General features: G+C 35.2%; 1 protein-coding gene across 1 annotated transcript in view; it reads left to right on the top strand.

Annotated features, from left to right (window-relative positions):
- Positions 1-8,265: 8,265 nt before the first annotated feature.
- LOC101900488 (cell adhesion molecule Dscam2) overlaps positions 8,266-19,792 on the top strand; it is a 275,819-nt gene continuing 264,292 nt past the window's right edge. The window contains exons 1-2 of the mRNA XM_005181985.4: positions 8,266-8,650; positions 17,167-18,283. Coding sequence (XP_005182042.1) covers positions 18,256-18,283 — 28 coding nt within the window. The 5' untranslated portion in view covers positions 8,266-8,650; positions 17,167-18,255. The remainder of the gene's footprint in view (positions 8,651-17,166; positions 18,284-19,792) is intronic.

The following is a 19,792-nucleotide window of genomic DNA, read 5'->3' as shown; positions in this document are numbered from 1 at the left end:
CTTGCTAAATCTAAATATTTCTCTTAACCAAAAATCTCGGAATTTATGATTTCGTATAAAAATGGATATAAATGTTCGATTTTCTTTAAATTTTTATTTAATATTTCCACATTTTCCAAAAATTTGCCATATCTCACATAAAGTATAGGAAGTAGACGATAGAGTCCAAATATGGCACGTTATAATATTTATATCAGACATAGGTCTGATACGAATTGGACAATATTGGCCAAAATGCTTTGGAACCTCCACCATAAAGGATCAACTGTTTGAATTATCATAACTCAAGGCTGGGGGTATACATCTGTTGGCAAAAACCGACTGATACTTTTTAACTTGTTTTGTTTTAAAATCGAATGGGGCGTAATATGGTATTTTGACTTAGTCGTGAATGGAAAACGTTCGCACAAAATAATTGGAACGACCTTGTTAAAGTGCAACCGAGCAATAAAATAAATACGGAAAGAAAAATCTGACTTCATAACATAATGCGTTGATAAAACGTTTGCTCAGAAAGATCGTAAAACTGGAAACAAATTTGACATTTAAACATATTATTAAATAAAAAATTAGAGGTATTTGACAAATGTCGAATGGCAATCCATTAATTGTCCCAAAATGTAGCATTCTTATTTTTATTTTAGCCGACAAACTTTTATAATAACGAAACCAACCATCAAAATATTTTCATTTGATTTTCTCTGCACAGCACAGAGTAAATAATTATATTATATATACCACCTGAGACTCTATTTTCTGTTTTTGCGTTTTGCACTTGAACAAATGCGCAAAGAAGGTGAAAAAATCTTGAAAATTGCAACCGAACATAAATATTTATTCTGATTGTGAGAATCAGAGAACAACTTGAGTTAACAAAAATTATGTTGGTAATTTTCGCAAACTTTGCAGAAAAAGCGGCAGTCGCTAGTCAACTCTGCCAATTCGAGAAGTGGAGAGATTTTCAACTGCCAGTTTCCACTGCTGCAACAACATTTGAAAAAAAAAATGGAAAAAGAAAAACAACAAAGGCAAGAATTCACAAAGTTTGGTATTTTGCCGTTGGTACGATGAAGGGTGTGAAAGTGTTTGTGGGTTAAGAGGTTGGTTTCTTTCCCTCGGTGGGTGGTTAAGAAAACTCACTTGACTCCACGGTGTTCTGGACAGTTGCTTAAATTTTCGAATGGCAACAAAAGTGCCAACATGTCAGCAGCGGCGTTCGGTTTAAGGTTTCTGCTGGAATTAAAGTAGCAATTATAACTTTTTGGCCAGTTTCAACTTGCAAATTATATTGTTTAGCTTTTTTTGTGTGTTTGTTTTGTTGTTTATTTTTTCAGTTTAATCGCTTCATTTTTCTCTCACGCGAGACATTGAAGTGCGGCAGAGTGAAGTGACATCAACGGGGAATTGCATTGAAAATATTAAATAACAACAAATGGAAATGCAAACTAAACAAAATAACAACTGTCAGAAAACAAAACAAAACACAATAACGCAACACAAATGTGAGAATTTGTTAACAGAAAAAGAAAAAGAACAACAAAACACATAGACTTCAATTAAATCAAAATAAACAAAAGGTGAGATGGGTTGGTGTCTTCCAAAACAATGGCATAATTAGTGATCTCAAGGGGGGTGTTCAATTGCAGTTTAGCGGTACATTTGAATGAGTTTCTGTGTCGCTTCTATCTGCAAACATTATTAGTTTGCTATTTTTATGTACAAAATATAAATAACAATTACTGCCATCAATGAATGTTTACCCAACAATATAAATATTTTTGAGAATAGCAAACGATTTCCCTGAAGCACCTATTTGTCATCGGTCGTTAGAATTTCATAAAGGTTTGTAATGTGTTTTTTTAGATAGATTTTAAAGGTTAGTGATTGATGAATATACGGATAAAACGTCAGGATCATTTATTTTTACTTAGGGTTGGTCACGCGAATATTAATTTTGTTTTAAGTGTTCGTCTTCAATGTTTTCTGTAAACTTTCCCCATTTCAATTCTCGCATCTCTTTCAGAACTCCAGTGGGATCTGCGTCACCAATCTAAACGCTTAGTTTTGGCCTAAGCAAAGTTTAGATATATGAAAACTACAATCTATATCTATAAAAGAGGAAAATGTTTGTATGTTTGTTTGTTTGTAATTAAAGGACTCGAAAACCGCTGAACAGATTTTCCTGAAAATTTCCAAGTATACTACAACATCGCCTGAAAGTAACATAGGCTATAAACATTTTTGAAATTCCACTTGGAACTGGAGATATAGCATAAGAATTGGGGGTACCTCCCAAAAATTTAGATTTTATATGCACATATCTATTGATCGAATGCAGATACAGTCTTCATAACGGAATTTGGAACAAATATAAATTTGCCGAAATATATTGAAATCGGTTAAGATTTGGATATAGCTCCAAATATACATTTTCGGCCGATTTCATGTATTTGATGCACCAAATACGCTATGTATCTCTAATTTCAATGAAATTTGAAATGTGTAATGGAATTTGAAATGAATATACATTTGTCAAATTATATTGAAATCGGGTCAGATTTTGATATAGCTCTCACATATATTTTCAACGGATTTATTTTATTAGATGTACCAAGCATGACACGTATGTCCGATTCCAATGAAATTAGGAATGAGTGACTGAATTTGGTACAAAAATAAAGTTGTCAAATTATATTAAAATCGGTTCAGATTTGGAAATAGCTATATTTTGGACAGATTTCGATATATATGTTCGATTCCATTGAAATTTAGAATGTGTGACGGGATTTTGATCAGAAAATAAATTTGTCAAATTATATTGAAATCGGCTCCCGGTCGATTTTACATATTTGTTTACCCAATGCGATATGTACGTCCGATTCCAATGACATTTGGAAAGAGAGAGATGAAATCTGGTGCCAAAAAAAATATATATATTGGCAAATTATATTGAAGTCGGTTGAGGTTTGGGTATGACTCCCATATAAATATTTCGACCGATTTCATGTGTGTTATGCTCCAAACTCGATATATATGACCAATTCCAATGAAATTCAGAATATGTGGCGGAATTCGGTTACAATAATGAATTTGATAAATTAATTAGAAATCGGTTAAGATTTGGATATAGCTCCCATATATACTTTCGGCCGATTTTACATATTTGACGCACCAATTTCAATAAAATATGGAAGGTCTGACGGAATTTGTTATAAAAGTAAGTTTTGTCAAATTATATTGAAATCGGTTCAGATTGGGATATGATTTTATTAAGAAGCATTGGCCCACAACGCCTTTGCAGTGGTATTAGGCTTATAGTAAAAAACTACACAACAATTTAATTGATGATACGATTATTACGGGGAAGTATGTTGCTACATCGAATTCTCTTATAGCAACAGAAATGCCACTCAACTTCAAAAGATTACAGTTTCTTGCACGCTTGGCATTTGCTATGAAATTAATAAATCCGAAATACAAACCCTTCGTGTATGCGGACTAAATTTGGTATGTTCCTGCTTTTCTCATGGTCAACTGTTCCTGTCATGTTCACGCGTTAGACCGAGCTATTTGTTTATTTACGCATTAAAGTATTACAATATATATATTTTTTAATTTTTGATTCTTTTTTCAAACCAACACATATTCGTATATAACATTTTGAATGCATATAAAATCAAAAGGGGTAGCGAAGCTCAACGGGTTCAGCTAGTGTAATATAAATATAGACGAATTGTAATGTATTTTACCTGGAAATTTTTAGGCTACCTTCCAGATCTTTATAAACTTGGTAAATTTCTGTTGGTAGGACAGATGTCAGTAAAATGAACCTCAAAACAAGTTAAAAAGTATCATTTGGTTTTGCCGACAGATTTATACCCTCAACCAACTTCTGTAATGATTATTCAAATTGTTGACCCTCTATGGAGTAGGTTCCGAGGAAATGGGCCAATTTTGTCCATTTCGTATCGGACCTAAATAAATAAAATATAAATATTGCGACGTGTCCGGTTTGGACTTTATTGGTTACTTCAATCACTTTACATGAGATAAGTGATAATTTTTAGAAAATATTAAAATGTACATAAGGTAGCGCATATATACTTTATCTTACACAGATGAAACTATTGGTATGGGCAAAATTACAAGAAACTCGTAAATTCCATATTCATTCCAGGTTTCTGATTGAGAGAAGTATTTAGATAAGTCAAGTTGTAAAGAATCGCTGACTTGTTTCGCAATTTATGACAGATAAAAGTATTGAAAATTGTGACCCTTTGTGGGTGAGGTACCAGCAGGGGTTCGCAGATATGTACCATCTTCACCACAGATCTTGTGTTAGCAAAAATTTTTGCATGTGTGAAATCTGAAGAGAGTTGAATGCTTATTTTTCGCTTTCTTTGAGTGTTTCGTTATTGTATAAGCATCATAGATGTTCAAAATGTTGAGCCGTTGTGGGGGAGGTACCAGAAGGAGTAGACCGATATGTCCCATCTTTACAGACGATCTTGTGTTAGTAGAAGTATTGAGATGTGCGAAATTTGAAGACAATCTGATGATTTTTCAGATTTTATAATCGTTTAGGTTATTCAAAACTTTGTGGGGGAGTTACAACCTTTCCTTTCTGTGCAGTTTTTTTTTTTGATACTTTCGACCTTTTGCCAATCTCCGAACTTCATGTAAGTTTGATAATAAGATTGCACCAAATGGGATACTCCCTTCGAGAGTTATCGTGCGCACCAGCCGGACAGACAGACATACGGACGGACAGAAATCGCTACATCGACTCCAAATGTCTTGAAACAGATTTGGTCCAAAGAGACATAGGGTCTAAAACCGTTATTTCGACTAGGCACGTTGTGACCGTATAAAATTGTATATACCCTCTCTAGCCACAGGGCTGTGGGTATAATAATCAAAAGTTGCTAACATTAAAGGTAGATTTACCGTTTCGCATTTTATGAGAGTTATAATTAGATTGTGATACAAATCTTCAAAAAAAAAGTAAATAAATAAATAAAATAAATCTAAATAGAAAAAAGAAAGTTGTATTAGTTACTACGCTTATAACTCAAGAACTGCGGACTGATTTTAACGATTCAGACAAATTCGTTGACGAATAAAGCCAAATATCGTAGACAAGCAAATCATATAGATGAGTCTAAATTTGGATATTCAGAGGGGCGTCTTGCTTTTGAATATGATCGCAAAATATTTAGGGGTTCAATTAGAACAAAATCAGAAAAAATTTCCTGATCACACAATTGAAACCAATCGACACGCCTGTGAATAGAGTTAAGGACAGGGAAGAATTCTAGCATTTTGGATGACCATTGGATTGTATTTAGCTGTAAAATGGGCTGCAACAACTAACAGCCCGACGGAGTGCATAAATATTGGGCAAATGTCCCTAGTCAAAATCCAAATTTCAAAAGCGAAATCTTCCATTATGGATTTGGACATAAGGGGGCTTCTAACATATTGTAGTGTTGTAGGGTATAACATAGTCGGCCCCGCACGACTATAGCCTTTGCTCACTTGTTTTTTTTTTTAATTTTGCAGACTACATTGAAGTGTACATTTTTTATTGTTTTGTTTTCTGAATGAATAATATCAAAAATGAAATGAGAGCGCAATACGATGTTAAATGTCGATTTTTCATTTCTAATATTGGCATCTAGCTTTCAACTCCAGGACCTACACCGTGCTTCAGCTGGAAGATGCGAACACATTTTAACAAACGAAAACAACCGACAAAGCGTTATGGGGCTCCTTTCAAAACTTTCATGTGACAATAATCCGCCCAATAAGAACTCAAAATACAAAATTCATTGGGACTGCAATAAGTGAAATACCGAATGTAAAGGCTGCAAAAACACTAGAACGAATTGGACATTTAGTAAACTAAACTAAACTTTCAGGATACCTTAAATAGCTTTTGTAGGTCATGATATGGGTCATATCACCCATATAAAGGTACAACCCGATATCAAGTATATTTTACATTTTAACCATAGTTTTTATACTAATTTTGTCAAATGTTGGAAATTTGAGAAGAAACCATCCTTGGAAAAAATCACACCTTTTTGGTATAATCGGGGTCTTGGCCACTTCCTTAATTTTTTGTGCTCTTATTTCTTTGTTTCTAAGGGTGTAGAATACCACTTCTCATAAAATTTTCAATTTTCTATATAGGGTCCATCTTGGTTTTTACCACATCCATCAATTGATTTGGCTAAAAAATTGTATTTAGGCTACTCTGGGGTAGAGAACCATCTTATAGGTAATAGTCCACATAGGCTTTAAAAAAAATGTGCCATAAAGACTTAAAATACGGGCCGACAACGCGGACCGGTTCAGCTAGTAAATAAATAAAACACAATTGTTCTAATGTGCCAATTCGGGTTTGTGGGTTCCCACAGTGGGTTCCCTTTGGTGTTTCTGGGTTTTCTGGATTTTTAACTTTAAACGTTCATAACTTCTATTTTCAACAACAGATTTCATTTTTTTATAAAATGCGGAAAGAGAATCTGATCCATTCTAAACCTCAAATATTTCAATATTTCTGCTAACACAAGATCTTTTGTAAATGTGGTAGATATCGGTCCACACCTTCTTGTACCTCCCCCATAAAAGGGTCAACACTTTGAATAACAAAACGCGAATAAAAGCAAAATAAGCATTCTCTTAAAATATCATACATCTTAATGTTTCTACAAACGAAAGATCTGGTGTGAAAATGGGATGCGTCAGTTCACTCTTTCTGGTACTTCCCACCCAAAGGGTCACAATTTGCAATACTTATATCTCTCATAACTTGCGAAACAAGTCAACGATTCTTTTTAAACTTGGTATGTCTTAATATTTTTCTCAACCAGAGAACTGGTATGGATATGGAATTTATCGGCTAACTCTTCCACCCACCTCTCCCACAAAAGTTCAACATTTTGATTATTCGTCTAAAGTTGGAAATAAATTTCGGAATAAATAGAATACTTCGATCGGTTATGTATGGTACCTCATGCATATTTCAACATGAAAACATTTTTCCAGTGAGAATTATCAGACTCTCACTTACTGGACTTTTCGCTGATCGAACAACATGTTAAAAATTCTTCGATTATTAAATAATATTAGAATATCGTACACACCCACAATTATATACTTGCATAAAGTTATAAATTTAATGACATGACTAGTACCGCCTAGATTCTAACCCAAAGTAGAAGGTATTGTTAGTGCTACAATATGTGTTATCCAAGTCGTCAAAAGTCAAGTCTTGAACTAGAAGTAACAATGACGCCATGATCCACACGAGTGTTGTACCAATAAAACAGCCCCGTAATAATTCCTTTTCCATTTTTTTCGTTTCTCGTTAATTACAGCAATTATGTTTTGTAATTTAAATTTAACTGATTGTATCTCTTCAACATGTCCAGGAAAAAAATCTTATCACGTTTATAGCAACATGAAGACTGTAATGCGCAACATAAGAGCATGAGAATTCCTTGTGCTCTCTGTTAACAATACGATTCGAGTTGGATTAACAGCAGTAGTCCGCGTGACATTTGTTACGCTCTTTTATAAACAAATGTTATGCTCACATCGAAAAAGGTCAGGCTAACTCTCTTTTACTCTCTGTAATTTTTATCTCCGTCTCGAGAGAAATTTACAGACTTCAAAATCTGTTAACCGCTTATTGGCGATGGATAAAAAAACTGCTGGTGAAAATGTTATTTGAATAAGGAACAGCAGCTGTATTCACAAAACTAAACAAATAAATGACAGATGTATGCAGACTACATGCGAGAGAGATAAAGAGTGTTAACAATAAGAAAATAAACTTTGCCGCTATAGGCCGCTAAAGCAGCCATAGGTGAATGCGGGCATGGAAATGCTAAAAAGAAATTGAAGGATTCTTTGAACTTATAAAATATATAATTTAAGCAAAATAATCTAAGAAATTAACAATGTCAATTGTTTCCAACGACATTTTTTATTTTCATTTAATTTTCGCATTTAATTTCTCTCCATGACTTTTTTTATTTTGCAATTTGCATGTGTACTTGAAAGCATTAACTGTGACAATTGTTTTTTTAAAACAATAACAGAGAACTTATGCAGTTAACAGAGCTTGGGCACGCGCTCTCTGCCCAAATGTTAGCCGTTGCTTACTCTCTGGAGAGCACAACAGAACAAAAAGAGCAAAGTGCTCTCTCGCTCTCCCTCTGCAACACAGATGATGACAGTGTTTGTGTACCTTTAGTTAAGGAAAGATCTCTGTTGCAAACGGACTGATGTCACGGATGACAGCGGGATTTGCGAGCGCTTTTTATCATCCAACATCTAGCTTGGTGGATTACAGTTTTCGGTGTTTCTTTTTAACCAGTTTGCTTAACAACAAAGTGCGGTGAATAATAAATACCAACAACAACAAACAAAACGTAAACAATACAATTAATAATTATTGTTGTGAAGCATAGAATAAATAAAAGGAAAAGGCACGAAAAGAAAACAACAAGAAATAAATTGCCAAAATCAAAGAGTGAATGGATAAAACGAAATAGCAATAACATTATAAAAAATGTTATAACAAATCCGTTAATAAAAAAACAACAATAGATCACAAAACGAAATACCAACATAAAAGGTAAATGAAAAAAAATTAAAAATTCCGTAAATACAATTCAAGTAAGAAGTGTCCGAGTTGTGATAAAGTGATTGCCATTGTGAATCTTGAATTTTCCTTGGAAAAATGCTAAGGAAAATGTATGTGGATTTAACACCAATACTACATTGGCAGTGTAATTTGAGCCAATACAAACCAGCAGCAATAAAATCCTGATTATAATTCTTCTTCTTCGTCGTCGTCGTCGTCATTATTATCAACATCTCCTACGTCTCCTACTTCTTTAACCCATGTCAGACTTAATGCGCTTGGATAATTTACTGAAAAACCACTAATATCAGTGTATGGTTATGTCTATGAGTGTGTGTTGGTTGGATTACAGGTAAAAAAGAAAAACAGAAATGCCCCTACCGACCAACGGACGGACGGACACATCGACATACGGTCAAGACCACAGAGTTGAGAAAAAACATACATTCATATCACGGCATCTGAGTAGAGTCGAGTTTGGATAACATGTCGGCCATCTCATCACTCACTGACAGTAACTCTGGCTGTCCAGCCAAAGATCTGAGTTACTTTGCTGCTGTTGCTCTGCTGCTATTTCAACGAAACGGTTAGCCAAGTATGTGAGTGAGTGAACTCTACGAAATAGGTATGTGTCTGAGCTCTCAAGCGAACCAGAGAGAAAGAAAAAAACAAAACTATCAAAAGCAACAACGTCGTTGTTAAAAACAATAACAGCAACAACAACGGCATCAGTAAACAACACCATGGCACAATAAACGTGAATGCTAAGACGGCATTGTTGTTGTTATTATTATATTTGTTGTCGTCGTCGCCGCTGTATACCTGTCAAACTGGTTCTCAATAATCACCGAACGCGCTTACCAACTACTTTATGATTACCTCTGTTTGTTGGAGTGTGTGTGTGTGTGCGGTGTTGCTGGCTTGACGAACTCACCTTAAGTCGTGTTTAAAGTGGCCACGCTCCTTGTCCCCCCGCCACAACAGCGGCAACCTCCTTTGCCGTTGTCTCTACAACATCGTCACTGCCACTATCACAACAATGCCGTTGTTGCTTGTCATCGTCACTATTCGATTGTTGGTGTTGCTATTGTTGTTGTTGCAAGTGTTGTAGTCTTTGGCCCGTAGTAAGAAATTCAGGTTTTATGCTTTGGCTTGGTTGACTGGCTGGCTCCGTGTCTGTTTTTATACCCTACACCACAAGGTGGTCAGGGTATTATGTCTTTGTGCATTTGTTTGTAACAGGCAGAAGGAAACGAGTTAGACCCATAGTTCCTTTTGATGATCTGCATAGAATCACATTCTGAGTCGATTTATGCATGTCCGTCCGTCCGTCCGTCCGTCCGTCTGTCCGTCTGTCCATGTATTTTTGTAAACAAAGTACAGGTCGCATTTATTGCCCGATCCAGATGAAATTTTGCACAGATCTTTTGTTTGGCCCAAGGACGAACCCTATTGAAATTGGAGATAATCGGTCAAAATTTAGATATAGCTCCCATATATATCTTCGTCCGATTTGCCTTTTATTGTGCACCAAACGTGTAATATCAGCCCGAATTGTATGAAATTTTACATATACACCCAAATTGGGCCTGAAAATATGTATGCCAAGTTTGATCGAAATCGGTTCAGATATAGCTATAGCTCCCATATATATTGTTCATCCGATTTGTTATTTTTGTCCACCGCCGCCGTAATATGCACTCTGCGACAACAATATTTGGGGAAATATATCAAATACAGCTCAGAAATACATTTGCTAAATTTTATCGAGATCGGTTCAGATTTGGATATAGCTCCCATATATAACTTCGTCCGATTTACCATTTATTGTGCACCAAACGTCTAATATTTGTCCAAATGGGATGGAATTTGGCACTTAAGACCGAATTGAGTCTAGAAGCTAGTATGTCAAATTTGGTGAAGATCGGTTCAGATATAGCTATAGGTCCCATATATACTGTTCATCCGATTTGTCATATTTGTAACATGCACTCCGTAACAACGATATTCAGGGAAATATATCAAATACAGCTCAGAAATATCTTTGCCAAATTTTATCGAGATCTGTTCAGATTTGGATATAGCTCCCATATATATCTTTATCCGATTTCAAATTAATTGTGCACCAAATGGACAATACAATTCCGAATTTAAAAGATACAAATGTTTCGGCATATTTAGTCCTTTGAACTTTAAATTACAATTATAATCAGCGTGTATGATCAAATTCTCCCATAAAATCTTATAATGGTTATGTGGAGCTCTACAAAATTAGCAAAGTGGTGTAGGGTATCATAAAGTCGGCCCAGCCCGACTTTAAGACTTTCTTTACTGGTTTATTTCTTGTGACTGTGTTATTGCCAGTTTCTTTTGGGGAGTTTAAACGTTTCTTAAGAAAACGAATGGGAGAAGAAGAAGAAGATGAAGAATGAATGTACAAAATACAATGAAAAATGAAGCCAAGACATACAAGCAGCAACAACAACATCAACATCAAGTCCATAAAGAAAGAGACAAATAAAGTCGAGATGAAAAACAGACAGACAGACAGACCAACTCACAAAATGAAACAGACAAACGAGTTTTGTCTTTGATTTTTGTTTTCTTCTTTCTTGTTTATGTTTATGGCCAAAAGTGACGCAGTGATAGAAAACAAAAAATAAATACGACACAAGCAAAATTATGTTGTTGTAATTTCCAACATATCCATCTATATACACTGCACGAAATAATTCCAATTGACATTTCTTTGCTATGGGGTAACAAAATCAATTGGAAAATATTATTTTCCTTGGTGGTTGTTTATTCGCTCAAGAGCAAATTTGCTGAATTAGAAATAGGAGCGGACGAAATTTGGGGATATCCTTATGTGCGTGAATAGGTACAATTGGCACAATTTTTTGTAATGCTCTTCGGTATCATATAGGGAAATCCGTTATCGTTGTAAAAACTTTTACATTCTTGCAGTTGTAGAGCAGACCTATTATTAACAGAGTATTATTTTTAACGCATCAACTCTAACCTTACGACAATCATCAAAAATTAGTTGCGTCGATTGTAATGTACCTTATGAAGTTGGGATATACGCCCAATAATGAAAACATGATTTCTTTGGTTCCAAAATTTTTGTCCTGACTAAATTCACCCAAAACATGGTTTCAGCTGGTATTCCGACAGATATAAACCCTCAGTATTTGACCATATATTTGTGTATAAGCTTTGGGGCGTACAATAAAAATTGGACTTCTATATCCCACGTTTTCACTATCTAAAAAATCAAATAAGCCCAAAAAATCCATCTTAATGTGAGATTTAATAAAAATCAGCATCAGATGACACATTTGACGAGAGTTATTATTATTCCAAATTGACTCATAAATAAATGAGCCGATATTTGTCATTTTCACATCCAGCTTGCATAAATGTAGTATCGACCATATTCACATTTGACCTATGTTCTAGCTTTATATTGCGATGTGCCAAGTTTCATCTACATCAGGTACTCCCGTCGCTCATTATAAGATTTTGCCGCTTTTTAGGTAAAATATTGATCTTTAGTGGAGGGTACCTGGAAGAGTTGATCGATAAATACGAATTTCACACAAGCTCTAATATAGGCCAGAATATTACGTAAGCTAAGTAAATTTTACACATATTTCTTATATCACGGGAATTATTTTGGCCTTTTGGGGGACGTACTGAATGAAGTGGGCCATTTTCGCACATGACCTAATGTTACTACCCAATAATTTTGAACTATATCGGGAACTGAGCGAACACTTAATATATTTGATTTAATAAAATTTCGAACTTTTAAGGGAATGGTATTAGAGAGAGGTTCTTAAAAAAAATTACGATCGTCTCCAATGTTCTGAAATGGATTTCGTCCAAAGAGACCTGAGGTCTAAACTCGATATTTCGATGAAGCACTTCAAAAAAATAATATATACCATTTGTAACAAATTAAATAAATATATTTTGAAAATATCAGATCAAACTGTACGATCAGCCTTGAATGGACCTATTATTATTAGATTTCCGTAGGGTCTAACATACATATGTGATCGACTCGTGTTTGATATATTCTCTATGAGCCACTTTAACCAGCTTAATACTCTGAGAAAGATAAATATAAGACAATTTTGTGTCTTTCTGGTACGAATTACTTGAAACCAACTATTTCGGGAAGGATATAGGGGAATTATTTGGTGCACGAAATGAAAATTACATTTTTGACACTATTTTTCCCATATCCCTGAAACTGTTCTGCAGCAATCAATACGAATAGTTATTGGCAAGGGGGAAAGTCTAATATCTGAGACTGCGGAGTAACAATTGCTATCCACTGGATTTCAACTCATTGCTGACCATGTCTTGTCGAGTTTTATGGTTCTTTGAAAAATGTTGCAATCGTTTTAGTTAACGAAAAGAAGGAGTCGTTAAAATGCATTTTTATTTATAGAATAGTTAGGCTTGAGCCAATATAACCTATGTTAGCGTTAAGGTCAAAATCAATCAATACAGTTTCCACCAAATACATTGCATTACGCTATTTTCCAATTTCGTCCCATGGAACGATTTAATATCAAGTCCCCAGCAATGGGTTGGAACTATATATCAATACATCAAAAGACGATTCTGGGCTCAAATCTAGACCACAATCGTTTCAAAAAAAAAAATATATTGAAAATGATTCCCAGCCAAACCGCTCACTACCAAAAAATGGGTTTATTAAGTATATTTTGGCCCCAGTAACTATTTATAACACTGGATCCTAATATCTTTATTTACTTTCGATATTTCATAGGAAGTAAGTACCACCAAGAGTCAATAAATAAAGGTGAGGATTCATAAGCATCGTTACATGGTATATTAAGATCAAAATATAAGTAAAAACGACGCCAGAAGTCGAGAGTCGCTTATGTTTCCTCATCTTAATCTCAAAATGCAGTCATTCTATTTTCAGATCAGATTTGATTTTGTATAATAGGAATAATGCATTATTTCTTTTTTTTTGCAACCTTTATACTTTTTGATTTGATCTAAATGGTCACACATAAATTTAAAATTGTCGATCGACTCTTTGTGCACAATAAACATGGTGGTGCATCACTACAATTTATTTTTATTATGACACATTTATGTTTATTTACCCTAAATAATTCAGCTGACGATGACTTGCACATTTTTTTTTGCGACAATGCACCAACTAATATCACTCATTAGTCCTGTATTTGTTTGACAACCCCAAATAGCAAATCGGTTTTGCAACATTAATTTTATGGCGATGTCGAAAGTGTATTGACAACAAATGATACATTGTGACACCGAACTGAAGTAATCCACCCCTCACAGTTACCTGGGAAATTTCACACAATCACGTGCGATTGTCGGTTTAATCCCCTGTGACAGTTAGTCTGATTTAAAATCGTACACAGGGGTTGTACCAACCAAATTTATAATCACATAATTCGGAATATTTTGGAAAAACGGAACATCATAGAAATGTATGATACCCTGTTTTGGACAGTAGTCTTCCAAAAATTAACCCCAAAACTTGCCGTTGTAATAAATAACTATTTTATAATCTTTATGATCTCAAATGTGGCATCATAATTTAGGTTTTAGTATTTTGAAATCCGAGCAAGGATTGTAAATTTACATCTATCTCTTCTTGATAGTACTATGCTTTTTTCGATAGAGAGATAGAAGACTGGTATAGAGGATTAAAAATTTTGGTTTGTTTGAACACCCCAAAAAGTTATTTAAGGTTGCTCGCTATTATGATTTGGAAAAAACAGTTGAAAGTTCTGGTAAGGTTGCTCGCTATTATGATTTGGAAGAAACGGTTAAAAGTTCTGGTTTCAGTATTAGATGCGGTAATTTTTTATAATTTTGTTGAATTCAATCGAATTTTGTGTGGCATATATTTATGGCGGGACAGAACTTGTGTATTCCTCCACATAGAAAGTGGGAGATTGGTTTATTTGCTGCTCAATTAGTCTTTTGTTTAACAGCCTCGGATAGATTTGAATAACAGCCTCTAAATCTTGATAGTTTTCATCTCATATTTCTGGAGGCCATATAGTGGAGCTGACCAAATACGATGGTTGTCGCATTCGATATTTTCGATATATTGCTTTTATAATATCGATAATATCAGTTAATATATAATATCAGGAAGTATGACTTAAAACATATGCTCTGTTCCAGTACCTGCAAGAATCCATTAGTTTTCTATTTCTTCTATATCATAAAAGGAAAATCTCTTATCGTAGTAAAAATTTTACAATCTTGTAGTTCTGGAACAGACCAATATTCTCTTTGCCCATATAAATCAATATTTTCGATAATTGACAAAGTTGTTTAAATTCATTTAAGACCCCTATAGGAATTGGTGGTAATCGGTGCAGATTTGAATATTGCACCCATATTTATCTTCGCCCGACTTCCTTTTTATTGTACGCCAATGCTTAACATTTGCCCAAACAGAAAATGTTTTGTCATAAACGACCATAGAAGTAAGTCTATGGAATTTTGTGATCTGTTCCAGAAGTGCAACAATTTAAAAGTTTTTACTACGACAACCGATTTTCCCTTTATGATATCGAAAAAAATTGCAAAACTAGTAGATATTTGCAGGTTCTGGAACATACCATTTGTAATTGATCTTCTTCCTACGCCTAAACTTAAAATCAGGAGTTACTTCCAAACCCTAGCATTATCGATTGTTTACCAGCTATACCAAATAGCCGTCACGTATGACACCCGCAACAAATCGGGTATTTTTGGGCAGATGTCAGATCAGTTTTTTTCGGGAGAGTAGAATAGTCGAAAGTTTAAAGGAATAAGGTGGATCGATTGGTATTCAAATATAACTATCAATTTAAAAAAAAAAATGAAATCGATATCGAACAATCCCAGAGTAATCATGTATTGTAAAATGTCATTGATCTGATAGTATAGAGCTTCAATGTCTTCAGAGCGGTCTGATTATCGACATATGTACTGGTTATACACTGGTTCTACCATCAACACAACATTTAGCCTTCTTATAGAAACAGCTTCACTCTGGAAGACACCAAAATCGCTTCGAAGTATCCTTGTAAAGAATTAAAAACTATGCAAGACTAATACTTCTCGGGCCACTCACTCCTCAAGGTACTTGGGTATTCCTCAAGGTGCTTGGCTAACTTAGAGGCACAAAACTTGGCCTTGCCGATCCACTGGCAAAAGTCGAAATTGAATTTTAGACTTTTCAATACCAAAAGTTGGTGAAACGAAATGCGACATACGATAATAGAATCGATTACTGTTCACATCGTTTTTTAAATGCACTGCACTCTAATAGGGCTATTTATAAATATTTGGTCTGTTCCAGTACTGCCAACATGTAAAAATGTTTACTACGATAACCGATTTTCCCTTCATAATATCGAAAAAGATAGTAGATTTTTTGAGATTCCTCAACAGAGCAAATATAAATACACTCTTAATTTGTTATTCGGACGGTAGCAATCAGATTTGCTTGCCCAAAAGCTGACAAATACTAGGCCCCTAAATAGAACATTTTTTCCGCAACTAACAACTTTTATTTTGTTTTATTATGCCATATTTTTGACAAAATAGTGAAATGAAAAGTTATTATTACATTTTTACAATCGAAAGTTCTCCTGGATTTTTATTACTTCTGGTTTCCCACATAAATTATAACATCCGGTTAACCCATTAATTCACCGGACCCTATTTTATTTCCTCGAATGATGTGACAAAATTTTCAAGAGTGTACAACATGTTTTCCTATTACCTTCTGACGAGTTGGAGATATAAAAATCCAAGACAAAATACACATTTGAGCCCACCATACATAAGTGAAACTGCTTCTTGGAAGCCTAAGCAGCGGCTACACGGTGTTTGCTGTAGCATTGGTCATGGCGTCACTTTTCCCAACAACGCAAGAGCAGCGACATCACAATTGCTGCTGCCGCTGCTGCTGGTTGGTGTTCTGTTACCAATGAAGCCTTCCAAGCGCATTTACCAACACATACAAATGCTACGGACTACAACCCTGACAATCCCGTATTCAACCAAAACTAACCAAACATGAACTCTAATGGGCCAACTGATATTGTTGTTGCTGTTGTTTGTATGCCTTGATAAAGGCTGTTGTTTCACAAACAAGCCCTGAATTCAGTTAACCCCCTTGCTTGGGATCTCCCCATCCATAAGACCACTAAATGATGACGATTTTCTTTTCTACCTGGCTCTCCAACATACATTTATGTACGTGTGTGTGCGTGCGTGTAAGTTCTTGGCTTTTTAACATTTCCTTAGGTTTGGGCCAAGAAGTGCAACACAAAATAAAGAAAACGATCATGGAGAGGGAGAAGAAGAATAAATAACACCGTGATACTTCTTACAAGATGATTTGTCCATGTATGTGTCTATGTGTGTTCTACAACATAATTAATGTATTTTTTTTTTCTCTCTTACTATCCCCTTTTTAGATTACAGAAGTTCTTGTGTGCATTCCTAGATATGCTTGTATGTGTGTAACCGAAGCCGAAACCAAAAGAGAAGCAAGAAAATAAAATGCAACAAAAAGAGTGACAAGCAACAAGTCAACAAGTTTAAGACCAGTTTAAACAATGTAAAAGAAAACAACAAGAGAAAAAAAACGTGAACGTAAACGATCGGTGATCTTTGGCCACCATACCCCCCGTGTAAAGAATAGTGGGGAAGGGTTTCGAACGGCCATTTTGTTTTTCGTTTATCGCTTGCTTGCCACAAAATATCGGCATTTTGAATGATAACCAACCAAGACCATCGTTTTGTGCCACATCGATTTGCAAGGAAGCAAACATGATGACCTAAATAAACAGCGAAAAAGTGCATTCAAAACTTAAAAATTTTACCAAACAAAACCATAGTGAAAACCATTAAGCAGGGCATCCATGCAAAATACGAAACGAAAAGCTCAGCAAGATGAAGTCTTCAAAAACTTAGCGATTACTTTTCCTTAAAAAAAAAACAATCCCTTCTCTTTCTCTCTATCGCGTTAACGTAACGTAAATCATTTCTAACTAAAACTAATCCAACAGATTTCAGTGAAACGCCAAAAAAGTGCAATATTTTTCTAAGGCAATTCAATTTAAAAGCTCACATAAAGTGTAACTTTAACAAAAATAACAATCGAAAAGTTTTGAACGACAGCAAAACGCATACATTGTTGTCACCATTGGCGGGTAAAAAAACACAAAAACACATACCCAGGAGAGAAGGCACTTTGTTGTCATCATCCATCTAACCCACCTACGACTGATTGAAAATAGAAATTTTAATTCCGTCAAACGGACAAACTCCCGGCGAATACCAACGACATCATCAACGTCCATACAACATCAGCTACGTCTAAAGTCTGCTGCAAACAGAATTTACAACTTTTGCAACAACAAGAATAACACAACAACAAAAAATCACTGTGATACTCTTTACAAGGTATCACACACGCTCTCACTCCATTGTAGCTGCAGCTCTCCATTGTGTTGTTTGCTTGCGTCCAGCACTTGGGAGGAGGACCATTCTCGTCAAACAGGATGGCAACTTGGAAATACTTTTTGATCGGTGAGTACTGGGATTTGTTTAGAACAAATTCGTTATGACAAACATTATTCGATTGCCGAGCCAAGCGGGCATCCAGGCAAGCAGGCAGTCAGCAACAGCAGTGACTAGTAGCTACATATTAGCTGGGAATAGCAGTGACTGACTGACTGGCTGGTTGGCTGGCTGGCTACTGTTTGTTGCTGTTGTTATTTCGTTCTTTGAGACAGGGCAACAAACTTATTTTTTTCTTCATTCTTACAATACTTTACTTCTTACTGCGAACTTATATTTATAGCTCAGCTCTTGGCTTTCTAGACGCTCTGAATGTGTTGCGTACGTGATTTGCAATATCAATCTGAACACAGTTACAGTTCTGGGAGCTGATTTGTTCTCTCCAATTCAATACGTTGTCCATGTTAGAAAGTTCTTCGATGTGTTTTTTTTTTCGAAATAGTTTTTTTTTTTTTATTGGTAAACGTTAGCAGTAATAGTTTTGAAATTAGTTTCACTATTGAGGTCATGAAAATCTTTGAACCATTGCATGAATTGGGGTGAAGGGTGTGAGCAAGAATTTAAAAGGGAGAAGGATTACAGGAATCGATATATTTAAGTTCTATTAAAGGAATAAAGACCGCCAAGAACAACGGAGGATTTAAAACCATATTGAAATTTCAGATATCGAAAGGTTTATATAGACGAATGGGTTATAGTTGTCCAATGGGGGTTTTGAGTGTATCCAAATGAAAGAGAGTGAGAATATATCTGCTTCAGATCTAAATGGGATATATATTCGGATTTACAATCTTTTCACAGAGGTCTTCTACATTATAAAACCCGATTTGAGATATTATACAACAATTGGAATCTGCCGAATAATACGATTCCCTTAGACCACACTGTGTAACACAAACTATAATTAGAGGAAAAACTCTATAGAATATGGAAGTAGAGCTAAAAATAGAAGATACCTCTATCGCAGTCTGTTTCTTTACAAACTGCTGGACAACGAATGTTTCTCATCGGCGAAAACCAAATTCGACACTTCACCACTTACGGCCAAGCGATGCAACTCTTTAGCTCTTTTGAGTCTATTTTGTTGCAGTGTAAGTTCTTGCACTGTTTGGAATTTCAATGATTTTACCCCGAGCTCATTTTTCAATATTTGCCGCATGGAATATTGCGATATTCCCATTTCTGCTGATGTTGCGGTTTTCTACCGTCCACTTCCTGGACGTCGGGGTATGCTACCAGTATCACGGTAACGAGTGATGGTACGATGCACAAAAGATTTATTCACATTTAAATGCTGGAGTGCTCTAACGATAGCTACTTGTGGTTGTCCAGCCAACTATAAGGAAATCACACTATCACGCTTGAATTCCATTACGAATAACTTTTTTCTGGAAAATTTTAACAGCTGTCGGACGAGTGGCTTAGAACTGACAGCAGTCTGGAGTTGGTTGCAGTTTTTTCATCTCTTCCTGTACTTTTAGTTGCTAGTCTCACCCGACTGAACTCTTCCTCTTTTCA

This window comes from Musca domestica, unplaced genomic scaffold (genome assembly GCF_030504385.1).
Source record: "Musca domestica strain aabys unplaced genomic scaffold, Musca_domestica.polishedcontigs.V.1.1 11, whole genome shotgun sequence".
In the NCBI taxonomy this organism is placed as follows: Eukaryota; Metazoa; Arthropoda; class Insecta; order Diptera; family Muscidae; genus Musca; species Musca domestica.
The sequence above is the reverse complement of the archived record's forward strand: the minus strand, read 5'-3'. Positions and strand labels throughout refer to the sequence as shown.